Genomic DNA, 22,258 nt, shown 5'->3' with positions numbered 1-22,258 from the left:
ATACTACATATCTATCCGATCCCAATTTCTGAGAAAGATAGCAAAAATCAAACTGAAAGGTCAGCAAAAATAGCGACGCCTTCCTACTTGATATCTTGCGTGTAGTATGATAGCGGCCGAACAACAGTGGTTGATTTATTTTCAACGAATTTTCCTTTAGATTGTTGCGCGAAATTCGTTCGAAGAAGGACGAGGATAAATTCCAACTAAAACAAGAAAATAACAGTAGAGTAAAGTGGGGCAAAAGTTCGAGTGGGGTAAGAGTTTCTTTATAAGATTTCCAGCTCAATTCAAAACAAATCTTATAAATGTCATGGTGGTTCAAATACTATTCAAATAAGAGACTTTCAATCCAAATCACGGTGCTCCAATTACCGTTATTATCAAATAAAATATACCATTCAAACGGCAGTCAGCAATTGATTCCTTACGTTGTTCTGCACCTCTGGGCCGATTTTGAAAAAAATCCTTAGACAGAATTTTGAGTTACGCCCTTTTGAAGTTTATATGATAGAAATCACTTAAAATATGCCATTTTTACTTGTTTAAACAAAGAGATTATATAAAAAAATGTAGTTTTGATTTTTTATCTGATTTTGGATATGGAAAAATATTTTCATAAAAAAATTTCTAGACCGACATTTGAAAAGGGCCAATGCTATGTTTAGTTATTACTTATCAACCAATACACGAACAATTATATCTAACAATCTAACGCCTGATAGTGATTTTAGGAAATTGTCCAAAGCATTCAAATATGAATGAATAATTCTTGGACAGGATATGCAGATACGCCCTTTTGAAGTGTATGGAAGAATATTGCATGGTGAATTCCGTTTCATCTATAATCAACAGTTAGGTGCATACATTATCATTATACCTCTGCGGTTCATTCTTATTTCATTCAATTTAGCAAGTCGCACAAAATTTACACGTACACATATTGTCTAGATTGACATTATAAAAGGGACAAAGTATAATAATATAAATATATACACATCAATATACTGCCCATGAAGGCATAACTGTCCCATATGGAAATAGTAGGCATTGAGAAAATTGCGCTCGAAGTTTGAGTTTTGTATTCTCATACAAATGTTCATAATTTTCTAGTACATTTCTGCATGCCATATTTATTTAGCACCACCGAACAGATAACTCATTTTGCTTCTAGGCATCAGCAAAAAATATAATCTTGAACACAACTCACGTTTTGCAATTGTTATTCGGGTTGAAATTTCATATAGAGACTGTTATGCCTTTATTTTTCAATATGGGACTGCACCAGCTTCATATTTTTCCGCATTTTTTTCCGAACAAAGTGTGTTAATTTTTATATGCATAGTAAAGTACATATAAAAACATGAATGTTGCGACGAAAAAAGGTGTTGGTTCGGAAATCCATATGGGACAGTTGTGCTTTTATGGGCAGTATAGCTGAATATCAAAGTTGATCGCATCATTCGAACATAACATATCTGTATCTACATAATTCTATATTCAATATTCTATTCAATTCTATATAATTCTTTTCTATTCTAATCTGTTCTATTCTATTCAATTCTACTCTACTTAAATTTATTCTATTCTGATCCACCCTACTTGTTCTTATACATATTTTTACAAATGCCAATGTTGTAATCAACAACTGTGCGCAAAATAATTGAACGATACACTTTCGATGTTTATTCGACTTTATAGCGCTGACAGGTCTGTGAAACAGCGCTATGCACAGACTCCGACGCCAGCTCATTATGTCAGCCTAGTCCTCGACCAGTTGCATTGCAGAAGTCTTTTACATTAAACATGGTGGTATGATATTTCGAAGATTTTGTCAGACTCTGCTCTTCCCAGCTCTCGACAAACTTGTTCAAATTACCTTTAAAACGAGGATCCAGCTCAAATGAAAAGCATTGAATACAAAATGCTTAAGTTCCTTAAAATACATAAATACTATCATATATAAGTTGAAACCCTTATTTGGACTTACTGTGAAATAATAATTCAAATCTTCATTTTTATGGATCATATGAGAAGCACGCATTAGGAGTCAGAATCTGTGCATAGCAATTTTTTTTAAAGAGCTGGGAGCGCTAAAAAGCCGTACAAATGTCGAAAGAGTACCGTTCCAATCTTTTGCACGCAGTTGTGAATTTTTACAGTGTCCATTTGTAAAAATATGTATAAGAACAAGTAGGGTTGATCAGAGTAGAATAAATTTAAGTAGAGTTTAATTGAATAGAATAGAACAGATTAGAATAGAAGTATGTATGTATGAATATATAATATAGATAAAGATAAGTGATGTTCGAGTGTTTCGGTCAACTTTTATACAGTCATTATTCAGCTATATTGAAATGTGTATATTTCAATTATACTTTGGTCCTTCTACAATGTCAGTATAGACAACATGTGTAGGTACGTGTAAATTTGGAATCGTTCAAATATTACGTAACGAGGAGGTTCGGTAGTGTTACGGTTCATACATTTTCCATACAAAAGCTGTAACGTGGGGCAAGAAAGGGGGTCTCAAATTGGAAAATTCTGCGTTGCATTTGAATACAATTTGAATCATTATTTCTATGCAACTTGCTAAATTGAATGAAATAAGAACAACCGCAAAAGTGTAATGATTATGTATGCATCTAGCTAACCGTTGATTACAGATGGAGCAGAATCCACCATATCCCATATTCCATATTCTTTCCATACATTTCAAAAGGGCGTATCTGCATTCCTGTCCAAGAATTTTTCATACAAATTTGAATGCTTTGGACAATTTCCTAAAATCACTATCAGGCGTTAGATTGTTAGATATAATTGTTCGTGTATTGGTTGATAAGAAATAACTAAACATAGCATTGGCCCTTTTCAAATGTCGGTCTAGAATTTTTTTTTATGAAAATATTTTTCAATATCTAAAACCATATAAAAAATTAAAACTACAAAATTTTATTATAATCTCTTTGTTAAAACTAATTTCGTGTGATTTCTATCATATAAACTTCAAAAGGGCGTAATTCAAAATTCTGTCTAAGGATTTTTTTCAAAAATCGGCCCAGAGGTGCAGAACAACGTCAGGAATCAACTGCTGACTGCCGTTTGAATGGTATATTTTATTTGATAATAACGGTAATTGGAGCACCGTGCAAATATCATAAAAATCGATTGAGATTTGGAAAAGTTATGGCTATTTGTTGTTTTTCGACGTGAATGTTGTAATTTTTTGTCAAACTTTCGTTGCATGGAACCAATTGAAGATAAAATCTTTTTCAATATTTTATGTAAGGGCGTTTCTAGGCCTATCATAAGGTTGCTTTGAGGTGTATTAGTTTTTGCATAAATGCTTGAAAACAATGTTTGACCCCTAGTGGGGCAAAAGTTCGAATCAGCGGGGCAAAAGTTCAACCCATGTATAAACTCACGCAAAAATTTGCAAATTGCCTAAAATCCACATATTATCTTCAAATTCAGTTAAATTTGTCTGATCGTGTGAAAATCGTCACCAAAATTTTTCATTTCCACACAGTTTTGTGAAAAACTGCTTTTTTTGAGTATATTACAATTAACCCGGTTTGGGCAATTTTTTGATGAAAATTTAGTGTGTATTTTTCGTCAAACTTAAGTTTACGGCTGGTGTAAAGTATGTCTATCATAAAAGGATCGATATTTTGTGTTTTAGCCAGCGAACTTTTGCCCCACACTAGATTCGAACTCTTGCCCCACCGGTGGGGCAAAAGTTCGAATAAGACAATTAATTTTGAAACTGTTATAACTAAAAATGGGTAAATATTTTAACACAAGTTTGTTCAGCAAAATTATAGCCAATACGTTGAAGATGCAATGTATGGTATTTGTTTTGTTTCAACTGCTATTGTTTTCCTGGAAACTTTGATTATACCACTAGGGTCGAACTTTACCCGTAACGCGGGTAGATCACCTTTTCGTGGTGCATTACGAAGTAAGATCTACCAATTTGAACCCTAGTCTCATCTTGTTTTTGGGCTAGCGAATATGTTCTGGTAATTCAAGGATTCGCGGTACAAAGTCCTTGTTACTGGCAACAGTTTTCTGAAAATAATCTATTTTACCTAGCAGATGGTTAAAGACTCGGAGTTGGTCAGTCCCGAGACTACACTTGAAGCCAGGATAACAACCATGAGCATTAACTCAACAAGGACTGTAAGTACTGGTAATTCAAGGACTCACGTGAATTCTGATTACTAAACAAATTTTCTAGCTTGATTCGGTTTTGCTGCTAGCATAAAGCCCCTTTTTTCTAGTATTTTCTGGGACTAAACTAAAAGCGAAACAAGGATGGGACTAGAGTTCCGTTGCATGGTCAAATATCAGTAGTACCGATTTGGTTTCCCAGAAATTTAATCGATTATGTTTGCTAAGGGGCGCGCCTTCGCTGAGATGTAAATTTCTATGAAGGGTGTAAATAGCGGGATCTTTTCACCATAGTCGATTTGTATCCATATCTGAGGAATCAAAACAAGAACTGTACAGAAATCGATGCTTCATTACCTATCAATGGAAATGGAGTAATGCGACATGCACTATACACTAAGGATACGGGTAATGCCACAATAGATCTAAATACTGGTCGCAGTGGCGCATCGAACAGGAAAAAAAAGGTCGAACTTTTGCCCCCACCTTACTCTAGAGTAAGGTGGGGCAAAAGTTCGACCTTAGTGGTATAATCAAAGTTTCCAGGAAAACAATAGTCCGCTAATGTCAAGGTTGATATGAAAAAATGATATGCAAAATGATTCCAATTGACTTTTCCGCAGAAATCATCCATTTAACTTTTCCGCAGAAATCATTAGCATTAGTCGTCAAAAGCGCAAAAGGACTGACCAGCGACGTGACTCTTACTTTGTTTGGTTATGTTTTTCCAACTTTGACTGCATCGAAAAGTAAAATTGTTGCTATTTTGAGCGATACAGGTACAACCATCAAGTTAGTATTACAGTAGCAATACGACTCGAAAGAAAAAGAGCTGAGTACTTAATTTTTCATTAACAGTAAGAGTAATACAATTTTTGTAAATAAATATAAAAACTTTAAACAGATTAACCAGAACAAATTAAAATCAAATTTACAAAACTTCAATTTTTAAGTAAATTATAAAAAATAATGTTTTTTTTTTTCGAACAAATTATTTAAATGGGATTCACCAACAGGACAAGAATCCTGTGGGGTTTACTATGTGCAGAAAGACCTCATAAATGACTGCCAAATAGAAAATACAACAAGTTTCCTTGCATCCTCACGCAAAAGGGAATTGTTCTACTTTATCCGATTTTAGGCCATCTACAGCAATACAAGAAAAGTTTTGGTGTTGTTTTTTCTAACAGGAATCTCATACTCCTCTTTACTCAAGCGCAATGATTAATATTGGTGGCTAGGTAGAAAAGTTTTCCTACTTCAAAGTTTATTGCGAACAGTTATAGAAACGAACATGATTCGCCATTTAAATGCATGCGATCTAGTTTTGAGTACGTTTTGCAGACTCACAGAATATGAAGCCTCGTAAATAAGCAATCAGATCTCTGATTATTATCACGAGAAACTATTTTCCCCCATTTATTTCCAATGAATAATTGACAATGATAATTATCATTCATTTTGTTCTCAGATAGTCCACAAAAGTCCTCAATTCACAAGCAATTCTCTCCCATGTGGCAATTTCAATGTACTTAGAAAGGTCACGAAATTTTCTCTTGAGAAACTTTGGAAACATTCCAAGGAACGTAAAAATTATCTAACCTCAAAAAACTTAAGGGGAATCTTTACATGAATCCTGTGTTCTTATAGATTCATGAGTACGATAATCTTTCACAGATCTGTTGTCCTACTTGTCCTAGCCCTTCTCATCCGCTTTTTGTTCGGCTCAAAACCACTTGTTCTCTCCTGGTTCAACTTGGTACACAACCCAACAACAAAAAACATTTTTCAGAGTAGAACGGTCTTATTTTTCGTAAGAAAAATGTTTTCTTTAAATACACTCTGAACTTTATGTACAATCATACAGTGTTGTGAGAAAAATTCTATTTTATTTATAACTCACGATTAAAAATTTTTCATGCGTTAGTTGTCAGACACGCAACTCAGCAGTAAAAAAATCAGGGATGACTTGGCTTATCTGTTTGACTCATTACCTGTTCTACACACCAAAAAAAATCTTTAGATTTACACGTAACATTATTTTAGTTTCAATCATGCAAAGCCATCTCTTATGTATTATTCAACGGTAAAACCTATAAACAAATTTATTATATCCAACATTGTTACCAAATTCCTTAATATTGAACGCGAAAAGTCTTCTCTCAACGAATGTTGCTTGCAAAAACGGCTCGGTTTACATGATTTCCCCGCTGAAAATTCAATCATAAATAATGCGCATGGAATGACAAAGCCGTCGATCCATCCATGTGCATTATTTTTGGCAGAATATTCAGCGTGGAATCATGTAAACCAGGCCTGCCCAACCTGACTCTTTCTCGACATAAATGGTTGGTGCGTTCGCAAAAGTAGACCGATATGAACAAAATTAGTCTCAAATGAAAGCTTGGTAGTATATCTGTCTAAACCATGCTGGAAATTTAAAATTTATATCAACCTCTTAGCTACCGGTGCAATTAAGTACAAAAATGATCCGGCCCGCGGGCCGGACTGATTTTAACCTTTGCTTGCATCGCTAGCGAAGAGATTGATATAAATTTTAAATTTTCAGCATGGATTAGACAGATATATTACATAGCTTTCATTTCAGACTAATTTTGTTCATATTGGTCTATTCTTACGAACGCACCAGCCATTTATGTCAAAAAAGAGCCAAAAAGGTTGGGCAGGCCTTATGTAAACTGAGCGATCTTGTTTTCAATTTCACTTTCAAGATGCAAGAAAGCATGCAATATTGGCGAATCTTGGATGAAAGATCATGAAATGTTTCAGTTTCACTACAGATTGCAAGCATTTTTGAATGCAATGAGACAGTTACATTATTGATCGTTGAACATTCAGTTATAACTCGTTTAACATGATTATTATAGAAGTTCACGTGCCATGTAAATTTAGGATTTTTTTGCTGTGCATATAAACCCATAACCAAACTTGCAGTTGAGACTGGATTGATGCATTGTAGTACAGAATTTGTAGAAAAGCCACCTACAAAGATTTTTGAGCTAAAGCAAGCGCCGAAACCATTATAAGTCTACAAGAATTAGCATAAATAATAATTCTAAAGAGATATCGATTGATAATCCCGTTTCGACATGCTTTTCGCTATGCGATTTGAGATCGAATTCGTGTTCTTCTATAACTACACAGCAAAAAAATCTCAAATTCACATGGCACGTAATTTTTTATGATAATCATATAAAAGGACTTGCAACTAAACATTCAACGATAATTAGTGTAAACTGTCTCATTACATTAGAAAATGCTTGCAATCTTGAGTGAAACTGACACATTTGATGGTCTTACATCCAACATTCGCCAATATTGCATGCTTTCTTGCATCTTGAAAGTGAGATTGCAAACAAGAATGCTCGGTTTACATGATTCTACGCTGAATATTCTGTCAAAAATAATGCACATGGATGGATCGATGGCTTTTTCAGCGTGAAAATCATGTAAACCGAGCCGTTTTGCATGCAAAATTCTTCGAGAGAAGACGTTTCGCGTTCAATATTAAGGATTTTTGTAACAATGTTGGATATAATAGATGTGTTTATAGGTTTTATCATTGAATAATACATGAGAAATGGCTTTGCATTATTGAGGCTAAAATTACGTTACGTGTAAATCTAAGATATTTTTGATGTGTAGGCTATCAAGGATAAGTGACGAGTTCAGTCTAACTACATCAAATAGTGGACGTAGAGAAGATTTTTGTGAGCGTTTCAAAAATGCAAAAATCTCACTTATTTTCCATATTTGAATATGAAGCCTCAAAGGTTCTATTTAGTGGAATACCTTTTAATATGTAAACGAAAAACCTAATTTATTACTATACCATTTAATTCTGCTAGTCGAGTAAAGTACACGACACCGAAGATGGCCTTACAGTTGAGGTCGGAATATGTGTATCTGTCAATGAATACAAACTCTGGCGGTATTGAATTCGGGGTTTCGTTTATTTAACAGAAATTATGCTATTTCCTTTAGTATGTTGTTGGTTCAACACTATTAATGTTACCCGCCATATTGAAGATACCGCGTTTAACGGTACCCAAAGTTTCCGGCAAAGTTGGAGCATCGTTTAAGTACTTTTTCAAATTCCGGGTTTGTATGCCAACACTGTTCGAATGTCATCAAAAAAGCCTATTATATGAGGGTATTAAATGGGAAATAAAAATTTGAAGATAAAGATAGCGTATATACACCAAAGTTCATCGATGATCAAATACTTATGTAGCTGGCAACACTACCATAGAAGAATAAAAGAAAGATCAAAATTAAAATTCACAGCAAGATGGCAAAAATCAATTATATGATAACATTATTAATCTTTTCTCTTCATTGATACTTTCTTTTCGTGAATTAAGGTGACAAGATGCAAGTTTCATTGAACATTTTCATCTCAGAATGCAAGGCAGCGATGTAATGTCCTGGTGTGGAAAAGTTACTTAAAACATGCAACTGGACACTATCATTTACGGAAGAGAAAATCGACAAAAAGAAATCGATTATGTTGCATACGCCCTTATTCTAGCATAAGCGTGGAATACGTTATTGGCAAAATAAAATTTTAAGCACAAAACTGTATTACAGAAAACAATGCAATTCGCCTAACACTGAATGTGAATGTGATTATCTGAAAGTTATGTCCGTCACTGTATATTCATGTGAATATCAGTGTAATCTTCTCAAGATCCGCCACTTCTATGGGTGATAAATCTACGGAAGTCATGTCTACAAGATTCACTTGATAACGACGCTGCTATTTGCAAGTGTCTTAGTTGTCTGGCACTTAAATAGGGCTACTGACCATTTTACCCTCATCTGTCTAAAACAAGCAGTAAGTTTTTTCATGTAATCCAGACAAACAAACGTGAAAATCTCGTATGGTGTGATCCTTAAATAATGAAAGCTTCGATAAATGATACTTTCCTGAAATTGCGTTTACTACGGTTATTAAACCAAGACCGATCGCATGCGTGTAATGAGTACACGTACCCTTTAAAGGCTCACTTTTCATACACAGCACGAGTGGCATGGTGCTTACGATGGCTGAAGGAGTGATCGCTCATTAATGCAGAAAAAAAATAAAAAATGCACCGAAATATCATAATAACTAGTTAATGTCAATTATTCTTCTTCTTTTTGGTGTTACGTTCCAACAGAGATAGAACCTGCTTCTCAGCTTTGTTGTTATTATTTTTCGAATGTTCTCAAAACTAAAAATTCGTGTACTCTTCTTAATTCAATCACATAAAAAAAAATAAACCGTAGAATTTTAGCCAAAAATATTAAGATTAAAAGTTTGAACACATTAATAATACATATAAACGGTAAATATCATGTTTTTTAGCCTTCTGAGCTGAGAAGCAGGATCTGTGTCAGTGGGGACGTTATGCCAATAAGAAAAAGAAGAACTTTCGAAAATTATGTCACACCCTATTCCACAGTCATTTACTAAGAGCCATTGAATTAATTTCGCTCAGCGTGCTAAGAAAAACGAAAGGTATCGGACGCGGCTCTCGAAACACTAGTTCTTTAAAAAATGTTGACGCTCAGGAGACGATAGTCCAAAAAGTTTGAGGAATACTATAACCTATGAGCTAATTACACTGCGGAACACGGTTGTGTCTCAAGAACCAAAATACCGCTATTTACTAAATTAAGGGTTGCTGAGTCCATTGCCGTTTTCAGAAATATCATGGCACGTCTAGTTTTTGAGATATTGACTGATGTAAATGCAAAATTTGACTGTTTCAGCCAACTTGCATGCAAGTTTTCCAACTTGTACGGCAATTTGTTTGCTCAATTTGTCACAAAATTAAAACTTTATGTATAGTACAATAATTATCAACGAAGTTCATAATATTTTCGATGGTAAAATGTTATTTTTGGTGGTTCAGAAATGTATTGTATTATGCATATAGAGAAACGAAGAATTTTATATGAAGGCTGCAAACATGTTGAAAAAAATCGATTTAACCTTAATTTTATCGTAAAATTTCAACTGATTTGCATCTAAATAGAAAGTTCAAGTCCTATTTAGCATGTTTGGTAGACAATATCACAAAAAAGTTTGATAAATCATACTTTAAATTTTATGTAAACATCAATAAAACCAGTGTTTTATACAACTTTGGCGATCTGTAGCTAAAAATTGTGACGTGCTGGAACATTTCTGAGAACGGCATCAGATTCAGCGACCCAAAATCTACTAGAAACACATAATTTGATCCTTGAGACACGCGAAAGTGTCATTTTTGTTACGCTGTGTTATTTCCCAGACTTAATTCCTATAGCAATATCGCTATAGTGGTCATGACCGGTAGGAATGTCGAAAGTTTGAAGAAATGTGGAGCCGAATGTGTTGGAAACAGAAACCTCTGATTTTGGTGGCCGACGTGACAAAACAGGAAGACAACGTCCGTGTAATTGAAGAGACCATCAAAAAATTTGGCAAACTAGACGTGCTGGTAAACAACGCTGGTAGGGGAGTATCGAAACCACTAGTCTGGATCAACTGGATGACATGCTGAATACCAATTTGAGAGGAGCTTATCATCTGACGATACTAGCCGTACCCCATCTAATCAAAAGCAAAGGAAACATCGTTAACGTATCGAGCATCACTAGACTCAAGCCGTTTCCCAACTCATTGGCTTACTGCATTTCAAAAGCCGCGTTGGATCAATTCACAAGAGTGATTGCTCTTAAACTTGCACCGAAGCAGGTCCGGGTGAATTCAGTCAATCCAGGTACCGAGACATTGTTTTTTATCAATCATGAAATATTTCAAACATTGATTTTTTCAGCGGTCATTGCAACCGACTTTCAAAATCGAGAGGGTATGAGTCCCGCACAATATGCTGCTTTTGTGAAGCACAGCGAAAAAACCCATGCCCTCGGACGGATCGGACAACCCAGGGAAGTGGCAGAAGCCATAGCATTCCTGGCGACGGATTCGGCCAGTTTCATCACAGGAACGTGTCTTAGCGTTGATGGCGGAAGGACCATCATGGGTCCAATTTGAGTGCGTTGTGATTTAGTGGAGGCTGTGTTACTCAAATGAGAATTACACATCTATCTTATGCAAAACTTGAATGACAGTCATATTTTAAAAACTTGATTCTAGATGGGTATTTGAAATGGATGGATGGATGGATGTGAAATAATTAATCATATAATAAAATATTAAACTTAAAAAGCATACCAAAAACAAACGGATTATGAACAACAAATGAACTATGCGAAAGATCCCCTTAAAGCACTAGCGGTTAAGCTTGAACATTCATTAGTGTAAACGATGGGTTTTGTCTCCGCTGGTTTTGATTTTTTAACTGAACAATTGAATCAAATGAAGCAGTCCAAGTTTGTGTAAAAATATTAATAATATTGTCATTAGATTACGTTTCACTACTAGATCCATATATCATTTTTTTATGGTTCTAATTGGAATGCTTCTTCACTGAATCGTAAAGAGGACGAGCTGATTATTTTCTAACAGCTAATAAAATACATATAGCAGTTATTACTGAAACCTATTTGAAACTAACTCAAAAGAAATCCAAATTATTTTGTATCGTAATGATCGACTTGATGAAGCTGCTATCCTCATTCATAGACGTATAAACCATCAACTTTTTTCGTCATTGGAAACCAAAGCTGCTGAATCTTTGGGTGTTTCTGTTCAAACACAATTTGGTAAATATAGGCAGCTATATTTGCCTTTTCAATTCACTTGCCAGTAAGTTATTTTGCTTCATACTGAATTGCGGAAATTGACTCGCAATAAGTCAAGTTTTTGATGAGTGCTCATCAGAATATTTCTTAATTCAATACCCTGATAGCCCTACTAGTTTTTTCCTTTTATAGAAACCCTTCTATGATTGATTTGGTCTTTACCAACTCTAGTCACCTGTGCAGCCAACTGGTTATTTATTTATTTATTTATTTATTTTTAACTCATTAATTTTGAAAGAGGAAAGCCCCTTTGAGTGATATTCTAATGAAATCTTTCTCAAAAGGTACAAAACCTCTTTATTTTTTCGAATAACGTTATAGAATAATATTTATTAAGGGGCCGGGCTCTCCCGGAATCGATCCATAGCGGAGCCAAAGTTTTCCAAGTTCAGTCATCACGAATATTCACTAGCACGCATTCAGAAGCCAATCGATTAGATGGATGAGTACCAAACTTGATGTTTCTGAAAATAATATCAAAGAAAAAAAAAACAAACGAGCAGTATCATACACGATACGAAATTTCATTCAAATATTTGTATAAAATTCTCATGACAGGAAGTGAATTATTTCCCAGAATATCCCGAACTGACACAGGAATATCATGACTTAAACTGCTTATTCTATCAAGGAATTTTTCTCTAGATGCAATTTAAAACTAGAACATTCAAAAACGATATGGTATACTGTCTTTCATATGATTTATTACATTCACAAATATTTGAATCTGTGATAATTCATGCGATATAAATGATTACTTACAAATGTTATGATTTGACATTAGTCTAGAATAGGATCAAATAAAATTACGTCCAACAGGAAGACTGCGAAACCAAGGAAATATTTTTATCTTCGGACATATGAAATAAAAATATCGACCTTTGTCACTTGTATTCCAAGAAATTGTCAATCATTCATAGAATATTTTTTCAAATTAGTTAAAATATTCCGAATAATAAATATCACAATTATAAATTTATTCCACGGAAAACCCCCCAATTTTGCCAATAAATCAGCTTGTTCATTACCATAAAAATTGCAATGAGCTGGAACCAAAACAAATTTAATTATAAATCCTTTAGAATATAAATCATTTAATAACCCTTTAATTGATAGAACAATATGATGGGTTTGAAAATTAAAACTAATGCAATTCAAGAGCTTGAAGACAACTAAGGCTATCTGAGCACACCATAAATATATTTGGTGAATAATTCTCAATCAATTTGCATGTAAAATATATAGCTGTTAATTCAGCTGTTTAAAATTTAACAAGGAGATTCTAATTTATAAAAATGAACCAAAATGAAAATTAAACACTCCAACCCTTGCTTATATTTTCAAGTAAAGATCCATCGGTAAAAAAATCTGATCATTGTCTACCCCAATAAATTTACGTTTAAATAATAAATTGGCATAACGGGAACGAGCATGATTAGAAATTTGTTTTAATACTTCATGTAAAGATAAATCCACACATGGTTGAAAAGAATGAGCATCTATGCTATATCCATAAAATGTGGAGAAACATTTGATAAAATATTTTCTCTAGAACAATAGATATATGATTTCAATATTCTATTAGAAGGATTGATTTCAAACAAAGATTTTAGTGTACCAATTAAAGGATGATCCATTGAAAAACAATGCATCAAAAATTTGCAATTCAATTCATGGAAGCGATATTTGAGTGGAATAATACCAGCAAGGACTTCAATAGATTTAGTATGCGTAGAATTCATCAAATTTAAACAAATTCTCAAACAACGAAATTGTATTTTTTCCAGTTTAGAAAAATGTATTTGTGCAGCACTCCCAAAAGTAAAACAACCATATTCCATTAATGAACGAATAGTTGTTTTATAGAGTGTGATCATGTCATAAGGATGTGCACCCCACCATGTTCCATTTATCATTCGAAATTTATTCTCTTCGAGCAAATTTTTGAATATATTTAATCTGACTATTCCACTTTAATTTCGAATCGAACCATAGACCAAGATATTTATAATCAATAATTTGTTCAATTTGTTGATTACTAAGATACAAATCAATATTTACTGAAGAATGTTTACGAGAATATGAATTTTGTTTTTCGAACTGAAAAGTAAAACCATTATTATGTGCCCATGAGTGAAGATTATCTAAACAATTTTGCATAAAATGACGAATAACTTCTCTGCTATGACCATTAACAGAAATGACATTCTAGAAGACCCATTATGCAAAAAATGCATTATTTTGAAGGAAAACAAATTACATAAGAAATTGGAGATAATGATTGAAATTTTACAATCATTCAATTTGTTGAAAAGTAAATCAATAAGAACTGAATCATATGCACCAGAAACGTCAAGAAAAGTAAAAACTACATCTTGTTTTTATTGAACGATAATTCAATATGTGAAGCTAGAAGAGCAATACAATCTCTAGTTCCGCGATCTTTTCTAAACCCATATTGAGATGATGAAAATATATTATTTTTCTCAGCGATTAGTTTACGAAGACATGATAATAAACTAATAGGTCTTCTACATTCCACTAATGAAGTATTCTTATCAGGTTTAAGTAAACTAATTACTTTTATGAATCGCCATTCAGAAGGAAAAATGTTCTGAAACGAAAATGAATTATATAGGCATAGTAGTAATTGTAATTTACCATCAGTAGGTAATTTTTTTAGCACAATAAATTTTATATTGTCAATACCTGCAGCAGTATTTGTAGTAACAGATAATGCTAATTCCATTTCCTCAATTGAAAATTCATTACAAAGATCAGGGTTATAATTGTACAATTGATAAGTTTTAAATATGATGGGAGTAGGAACAAAATCAGGACAAATTTTCGAAGAAAATTGATCTATCCAATTTTCAGAATATTCCAAACAGAGGTAGAAGGAATATTATAGTTCCTTAAATTTCTAGCAACAGACCATAATTTATTTAATGACGTTTCTGAATCAAGATTTTCAATAAAAGTTTTCCAATAATTCCTTTTTTTAAACTTAACAATTCGTGTAAACTGGGCTTCAGTTTTACGATAAAAAATATAATTGTTCCTAGTACCTGAATTACGATTTTTTTTAAAGGCTTCAGATTTATTTTTAAGTGCAACAGTACAATCATGATCCCACCAAAAAGAATTATGTCTTCTTTTGGTTGGCCCCAAAAATATTTTTTTAGTCTGAGATTTTTGTAAACAATCTATTAAAATGACTGAAAACCTGTTATAATTTTGAAGAGGAGAAAGTGAATAATCGAAATTGATTAGAGCAGTAGAAATTAAATCTGAAAATTTGGACCAATCAATATTTTTGTTAAATCAGGAACAAATGGTTCTTGGTCATGTTGATCACGAAGAGGAAAATGAATAGAAATTTGAATAGGTAAATGATCACTACCATTTGGATCATCTATAATTCTACAAGTTGATTTTAAGGCCAAACTACTTGAACACAATGATAAATCAATGCATGAATGATGAGCAGGGGGAAACTGCTATTCTAGTGAATGAGTCATCATTCAGAATATTTAAATTCAACTAATCAATCAGATCCATGATTATGAACCTCTGCCATCAGAAAACTCACTACCCCAAGCCAAGTTATGAGCATTAAGATCACCAAGTATGTAAAATGGAGAAGGTATATTATTTAGAATTGTTTTCAAATCTAATAATGAAAAACTTGCTTGGGAAGGAATATATAAACATAAAATCGAAAATTCTATTCCATTATGTTTGACAGTAATAGCAACATATTCAATTGGTGAGTCCAACGAAAATTTAAAAATTTAAATTCAATATTCTGACGAATTCCGATCCTTACACCTCCATATGCTATATTACGATCCTTTCGAATTATTTTAAAAGAAGGAATTCTAAAAAATTTAGTTGCACTAACCATGTTTCATTCAAACAAAATATATCAATATCATTATTGACTATCAAAGCTTTCAGTCTTTCAATTTTGGAATAACACTTCTGCAATCCCATTGTAAAAAAATTCAAACTACTATTTTTGATTTGAGCCATTAGGAACAAAATAAGGATCTAATGAGGGGTCCATAAGAATTCAATTTCTCTAGTAAACTAACTACAATGGTTAACATTTCTTTATCAATTTTTTCCAAAAATCATTAAAACCCAAAATTTTATAATATTTTCTAAATTTTCAAAATACTACCCCCATCATCGTTTTGAACATGAGAATTATTGGTAGTCTTTTTAATATCATCATTTTTGTTCCCAAATAATCTTGATTAATTTCTGAAAACCAGGAATGTTTTGAGATTTTGATAAATTAATTGAAGGAATTTTTTTTTCATAAGATGTTGATGGTTGAGGATCCAAAATATTTGTTTGATTGTTTGTTTTATTATTATTTTCTTTTGATAGTAGGATGATTCACAAAATTGTGTTCCTCATTTGAATCCTCAATATCAACCTTTGAGTTAATGGTTCAAAAATATTATTGGACGAAAATGCATTAGATGTTTTAATAACTTCAGAATAAGATAATTTGTTCTATTCCTTATTTTAAATTGAATTGCTTATGATGAGCTATAAAGCCAACTGGTTACTCACGCTGACTTTGATGCTGATCAAGTTACATTTAAAATTCCCATGAAGCGATTCTCACTCCTATCAGCTACACTTCCAATTATTTACGAGCCAACTGAAATACATATCAAACAAACATTGATAGTAATCTTGATGTAAAATTTCTTTGCAAATAAAACTTGATATTGACAATACTCTCAAAACTCAAATCCGTGATTATAGAAGATGCTCTTAAACTCGTGATCGTAAAACGCACTAGTGATCCTGCTTTGAAAAATATACAGCAGGATCTGCAAAAGGAAATTGTAAATTCACTCAATAGAGCAATACAATATTGAAATAAATAAAATTTCACAAATGGAGCTCTTTTGGAAACTATATCAGAAACCAATTCCGGCATTGAAAACGAAAAAAAAAATTATGTACCAATTATTGCAAAAAACCTCAAAAATTTGCTATGCAGCTTGAAATTACGCATAATTTCAATTTAGGATTCCAATCCAATAAAAACAAATTTTTCAAAGGAACGATTTCGAAAGCAATCTCTATCTAGAGAACGTATTCCAAAATATCTGGGAACTGACTTGAAGAAGTGAGTGAAAAATTCTGTTATTTCGTTCGTAGGGGAAGTGGGAGTAATTTGCCACTCCAATTTGGATGTACGATGTGTTCTAGAATTCATCTCCAAATAGAGAGTCAATACGAATAAGGAATTTCAGGCAAAATATTTGGTTGAGATGCATGAATACAGATATTGGAGCAGTTTTGTAAATGAAACCACACAAGAGGGTCCATAATACGCATTTCCAGGTGAGTCCATAATAGACACGTCGCAGCGAGCCGGATTACATAGGAATCAAATGGAGGATCCAAATAGGAAACGTCAAATTTGTAAACATTCCGGGAGGGTCCATAATAGGCAATTCGGACAACAGTTCGCTGGAAAAATCGAATGATTTTGTAAGTTTCATAGGCGTAGGGTAACTGGTGTAAAATGCACCGTTGGGGTAAAACGCGCCACCCTTGTTTGGAAGAAACGACGTGCTTTGGGACGCTGTTTTTCAATTCGATGGAAAATGTATTGGCAAAATGCTTCTCTATACATATTTTTAAGTTTTTTCCTGGAAAAAATCGTGAAAAACTCGAAAACTTTTTTTTGCTGTTTTCGTTGTAATTTGTGTTATTTTATAGGCCATTTTCAGGCCGATAAAAAACCAAACTGTTAAAACTATCACCGAGAATCGACTTGTGCACTCCAATAGTTCACATTCCATGCGAAAAAAGTGTCGAAATTATCTTTAAAAAGCGTATTGAAAACTTAAACTTTAATCAACTCGAGGGGCAAAACGGCCACTCCTATTTCATAACATTGAACCAGCCGTTTGAATTAAATTCCAGCAAACGTAATGCCAAACTGTAGTAACGTTCCAATTTGAACCTTACAAATGCACATTTTTCGAATCAGCGTTACATTAATCAAACAATAACATCAGATCAAACGCCCTTATGTATGCGACGTATTTGCAAGCATTATTGCGCATGCGTGCGCGCGAACAACTAACGACAAAATGGATGGCTGTTTCTACTATTTGATAGAAAACATGTTTGTCTATGAGATAATGAAACGAAAAAAAGCTTATAATAACGTTCTTGATAGCTAAAAACGCTTCCTTCCTTAGAGAGCGCGTTTTACCACCAGTTACCCTACTATGAAGTAAAAATATTGAACTTGTTGTTACATTCCTACAAATCGTATATCCGTCTGAGATATCATTGCGGAAAAGTGTCGAGAATGAATTTCAGCTACTAAGGGGTCCATTACTAGCCTTGAAACCCTATATTTAATGAGCTTTTCTCTAGAAAATCGTAAAAAACGTATAACAAGTTTTTCGTTGTTTTCGTTGCAATTGTGTGCGATTTTCAAGGTCATATTTTAGGGCAATAAATAACCAAAAATCAAAAAATATCATCGTTAGCCAACTGTGCACTGTCATAGTTTGTATTAAATGTAAAAAATACGTTAAATTTGTCCTTAAAAAGCTTATTGAAGGACCTAAACTTTAATCAACTCGTTGGGCACCCCACCCATAACTCCAAAACAGCCGTTTGAATTCAAATTCGAGCGAACGTAATGCCACGCTGTAGTAAAGTGCCAATTTGAACCTTACAAATGCACTGGATCAGACGCCCAGATATATGCAGCATATAAGCATAACTCAAGCGGGACGTTTCATTTTTTAAATGTAGTTAGTAGGAGGACTGGGGGCAATATGCTCACGTTAAGGAAAATAGGAAAACAACTTTGCCGATGACGCCATCCTGCGATCTGCAAAACAAAAATTTTACCAGCGTTGTCTAGGGGATGATCCAAATATGACGCCACTTACGGTACAGCTTCCGCGCACGCAATTTGGCCACCGTGTTTTGCTTGTCAGTCTGGTTTGGGGCCTTCTGACCTTAAAAACACGTAGACTAGCCCGCTTCATGGTCTGCTGGACGAACCACTTCGACGAATTGACCTTTTTGGCCACGTTTCGGGTGGAAAGGTTCTGGTTATTCTTAAAATACTGCCTTATCTTCGGCGCTTTCTCTGGGTATTCCATTTTCGGTTTTTGGCCGCTAAACATAACACTCCAAACTAGTATTACTCAAAATTTCATGAATTCTTACCCACGCGGTAAAAAGTTACACCCAAACAAAGTGTCTCATTTTTTCCGAGTCCAATCTTCATTAACTGAGGACTTTCTTTGCCAAAGTTGCGATTTTAGTATTCGTATATCGTGTGACAAGAACGATTATACTCTATGCCCAGGGAAGTTAAGGAAATTTCCATTACAAAAAGATCTTGGACCTACCGGGAATCGAATCTAGACACCTTCAGCATGACTTTGCTTCGTAGCCGCGGACTCTAACCAATCGGCTAAGACCGGCTAAAGAACGTCTATAAGAATTGCATGTAATAATATTTGGAATAGTGCATATGAAATAGAATTTTGAAATTTACAACTTCTACAAGGAAAATATAAATAAAAATGCAATATTCAACTGCTTCAACAGACTCAAGGCCTTTTCCTCATTTATAGTACTCCAATATTTCATAATTTTCCACTATCGTTCAATCTATTCATATATTTCTAACTGAAACCAACTTTCCACCCGTCACTCGATCGAAACTATTAACTTTATCGTGTCGAACAAGCTCTCCACTGCAGAGTGCAGATGTTGTTTGTGAAACTTTTTCGTCACAGAGAAAACAGCCCTACCGGGAACCGGGCTGTTGAAAATTCACCGCTTTCGAAATGCGGCCGCTGCTATTTCACCACTTCGAGCGAGCTGTACTGCACTTCAGCTGTATACAAATCAACAAGGACAAAGTCACATACTTTATTTATGCTACACCACTATCCAGCCTCCCAATTGTTTCGGCGTTCGTTCGTTTGCTGCTCCTGTAGGAATGCTTGCTCGCAAACCAAACGACCACTCAGCCGAATGTAGCCATGTAGTGAGCGAACTATCTCATTCACACTATAGTTTGGTCGGTTTTAGGGGATCAAGGGGAGAAATGCGTACTTTTAGGACAACATGGCCCCGTTTGGTATAGATTGCAGTGCTATCGTAAAGGATTTTGTTTTCTGAAGAGGGAGATTCGAAATAACCTCTAGCTCGATAATTCAACCGTTTGTACAGAAACACAGCTATACAACAGCATGCTAATATATGCAAGATGAATTAAAGTGAAGATGAATCGAAGCCAAACTTCAAATTTTCACCACCAGCTAGTTACCAATCGATTAAGTTTCCAGCTTAAACGGATGTTTGGTTCTCCAGATTTGAGCTCTTGAAAATTTGAGGTTTGGCTTTGATTCATCTTCACCTTAAGGGCAACTTGATAATTTGTGTAACACGAAGTGCATGGTTGCAATTAAAGACAGAGATTGCTCTGAAAGCCAGCTTACAAGGCGACAATTTTATAGCATTTGGACCATTTCACTGCTGGCCTGCTTTTTAACCCTAATGGCTGCTCTTTAAAAACTCTTAAAATATCATAGATTTCCCTATTGTTCCCTACTTAATCGTGTATACAACCCGCCAGAACCCAATCTACAATTCATTGCTGGCGCGCGCTCTCTCGCTCTATATGTTCTGTAAACAACGATTGGTTTGATAGTCCACTGCGCAGCCTTCCGAATGCAGCAGGACCATAATGACATTCATAAAAAATCTTTATGACTTTATTTAAATTTCGGACGATAAATTTATGGCTCAGCAGACTCAAGACAAATTCCCACTACTGCCTTCCACTACTAGTGAGTAGGAAGCTATGGAGGGGCAATGGGAAACAACTTGTACCGCCGAACATAAATGACTGCGATAGGCTATCGTTTTGTTGAATCTGAATAATTTGGTGTGAATGTGAAAATTTATTGATTTATGGAATATACATGAGCGAACGCGACGTGGAGCCAACCGACCACCAGGAGTTTCCTAGGACAGCGAACCGTAGAGGGAAAAGTTATGCGAACCAAAAATAACCAAACTTTATCAGCGATGGCGACAACTCGATTAGGGACATCAGCATATTGGAGAGGAGGGATGGGAAGCGCTCGAAGTCCTGCCGTTTTGCCGTAAATTAAATCTCTCTACTCTGGTATGGCCGTGAGCGCGAAAGTTTAATGGTGGTAATGGGGATGATTTAGAAGCACCGTGGTTCTAGAATGGATTTTTTGAAATTTTTGTTTGCCAAAAGTTTTTGTGACATTTTTTGCTGTTTGAATCATATTGCTAGAGAAATTCCACTTGTCTAATTTTGAAACTAACTATTTCATTGAAATTTTAGCAAACGAGGTAAATGAAGTTCGCCAAATTAAAGCGCTTCTAATCTATGGAAGCTATACCTACAAAATTTCTTTGGAATCCCTTTAAAAACTCTTGCAGAAAATCATCTATGATTTTTTTTTCAATTCTCCCAAATTTGTACACAGATTGTCTACAATGACTCATTTGAAAGGATTCAACCAGGAATTTCACTAAAAAAATGATCTAGGCAACAATTGTGTTTTCTTTATGTTATGTTTGAATGGATTCCAAGATGAGTCTTTGACAGAATTACTGGTTCTATTTTTCAGAGGTATTTAACGAAATCCTTTTCGTAAATTCTTTGGTTAATATCCGGTCAAATTTTGGTAATCTGGGAAGTTTGGGGAGTTTTGTAAATGTTTTTAAATACATAGTTTGGTACAAAAACATAACTAGTTTTTTTTTTTATTCTTGAGTTATTTTGGTAACTACAAAGAACCTGAGTGATTATTCACTCTTTTTGTGTGTGAGACAGTAGGGCGATTCAAAATCTAAAAAAGCTTGAAAATGCAATCTTCCACATCTTTCTTCCCATCGTAACCATAAAAATAGTGTTCTGGGATTTTTTTTTAAATCGCTATGGTTAAATTTTGAAAAAGGTTCTAAACATGGTAGTACTAGACTGCAAGTACAATCTTATCATCCCATAATGAAAACTCATTCTAAAAACTATAATAGAGTAATTTGCTGAGGAGAGTAATTCAATCCGACGGAGAGGAGAAGAGATATTCGTGAGTTTGTTTGCCATTATTTTGCTTCATATGGGATTATAGCTCTGCATGCATCTACAAAAATCCCATACAAAATTAGCTCAAACGGGATTTGTATCGCTCTTGGTTGGTAAATGGCTGGGCATGGCGTACCATTGGTACCTCGCGTACCTGAAGGAATAAAATAGACCCCTCTG

General features: G+C 34.3%; 2 protein-coding genes across 2 annotated transcripts in view; both read left to right on the top strand.

Annotated features, from left to right (window-relative positions):
• The window catches only part of LOC110681355 (ADAMTS-like protein 1), a gene marked incomplete at its 5' end in the record, with an annotated part of 39,638 nt that overhangs the window by 6,996 nt on the left and 10,384 nt on the right, over positions 1–22,258 (top strand). The gene's annotated exons all lie outside the window — the stretch shown is intronic.
• Positions 10,510–11,317, top strand: LOC110681357 (glucose 1-dehydrogenase 3-like). The gene is given in 4 exon segments (XM_021857106.1): positions 10,510–10,558; positions 10,561–10,677; positions 10,680–10,946; positions 11,004–11,317. Coding segments are annotated over 4 exon segments (651 nt in total). The 3' UTR covers positions 11,222–11,317.

Source organism: Aedes aegypti, unplaced genomic scaffold (genome assembly GCF_002204515.2).
Source record: "Aedes aegypti strain LVP_AGWG unplaced genomic scaffold, AaegL5.0 Primary Assembly AGWG_AaegL5_hic_scaff_750_PBJ_arrow, whole genome shotgun sequence".
Classification (NCBI taxonomy): Eukaryota; Metazoa; Arthropoda; class Insecta; order Diptera; family Culicidae; genus Aedes; species Aedes aegypti.
The sequence above is the reverse complement of the archived record's forward strand: the minus strand, read 5'-3'. Positions and strand labels throughout refer to the sequence as shown.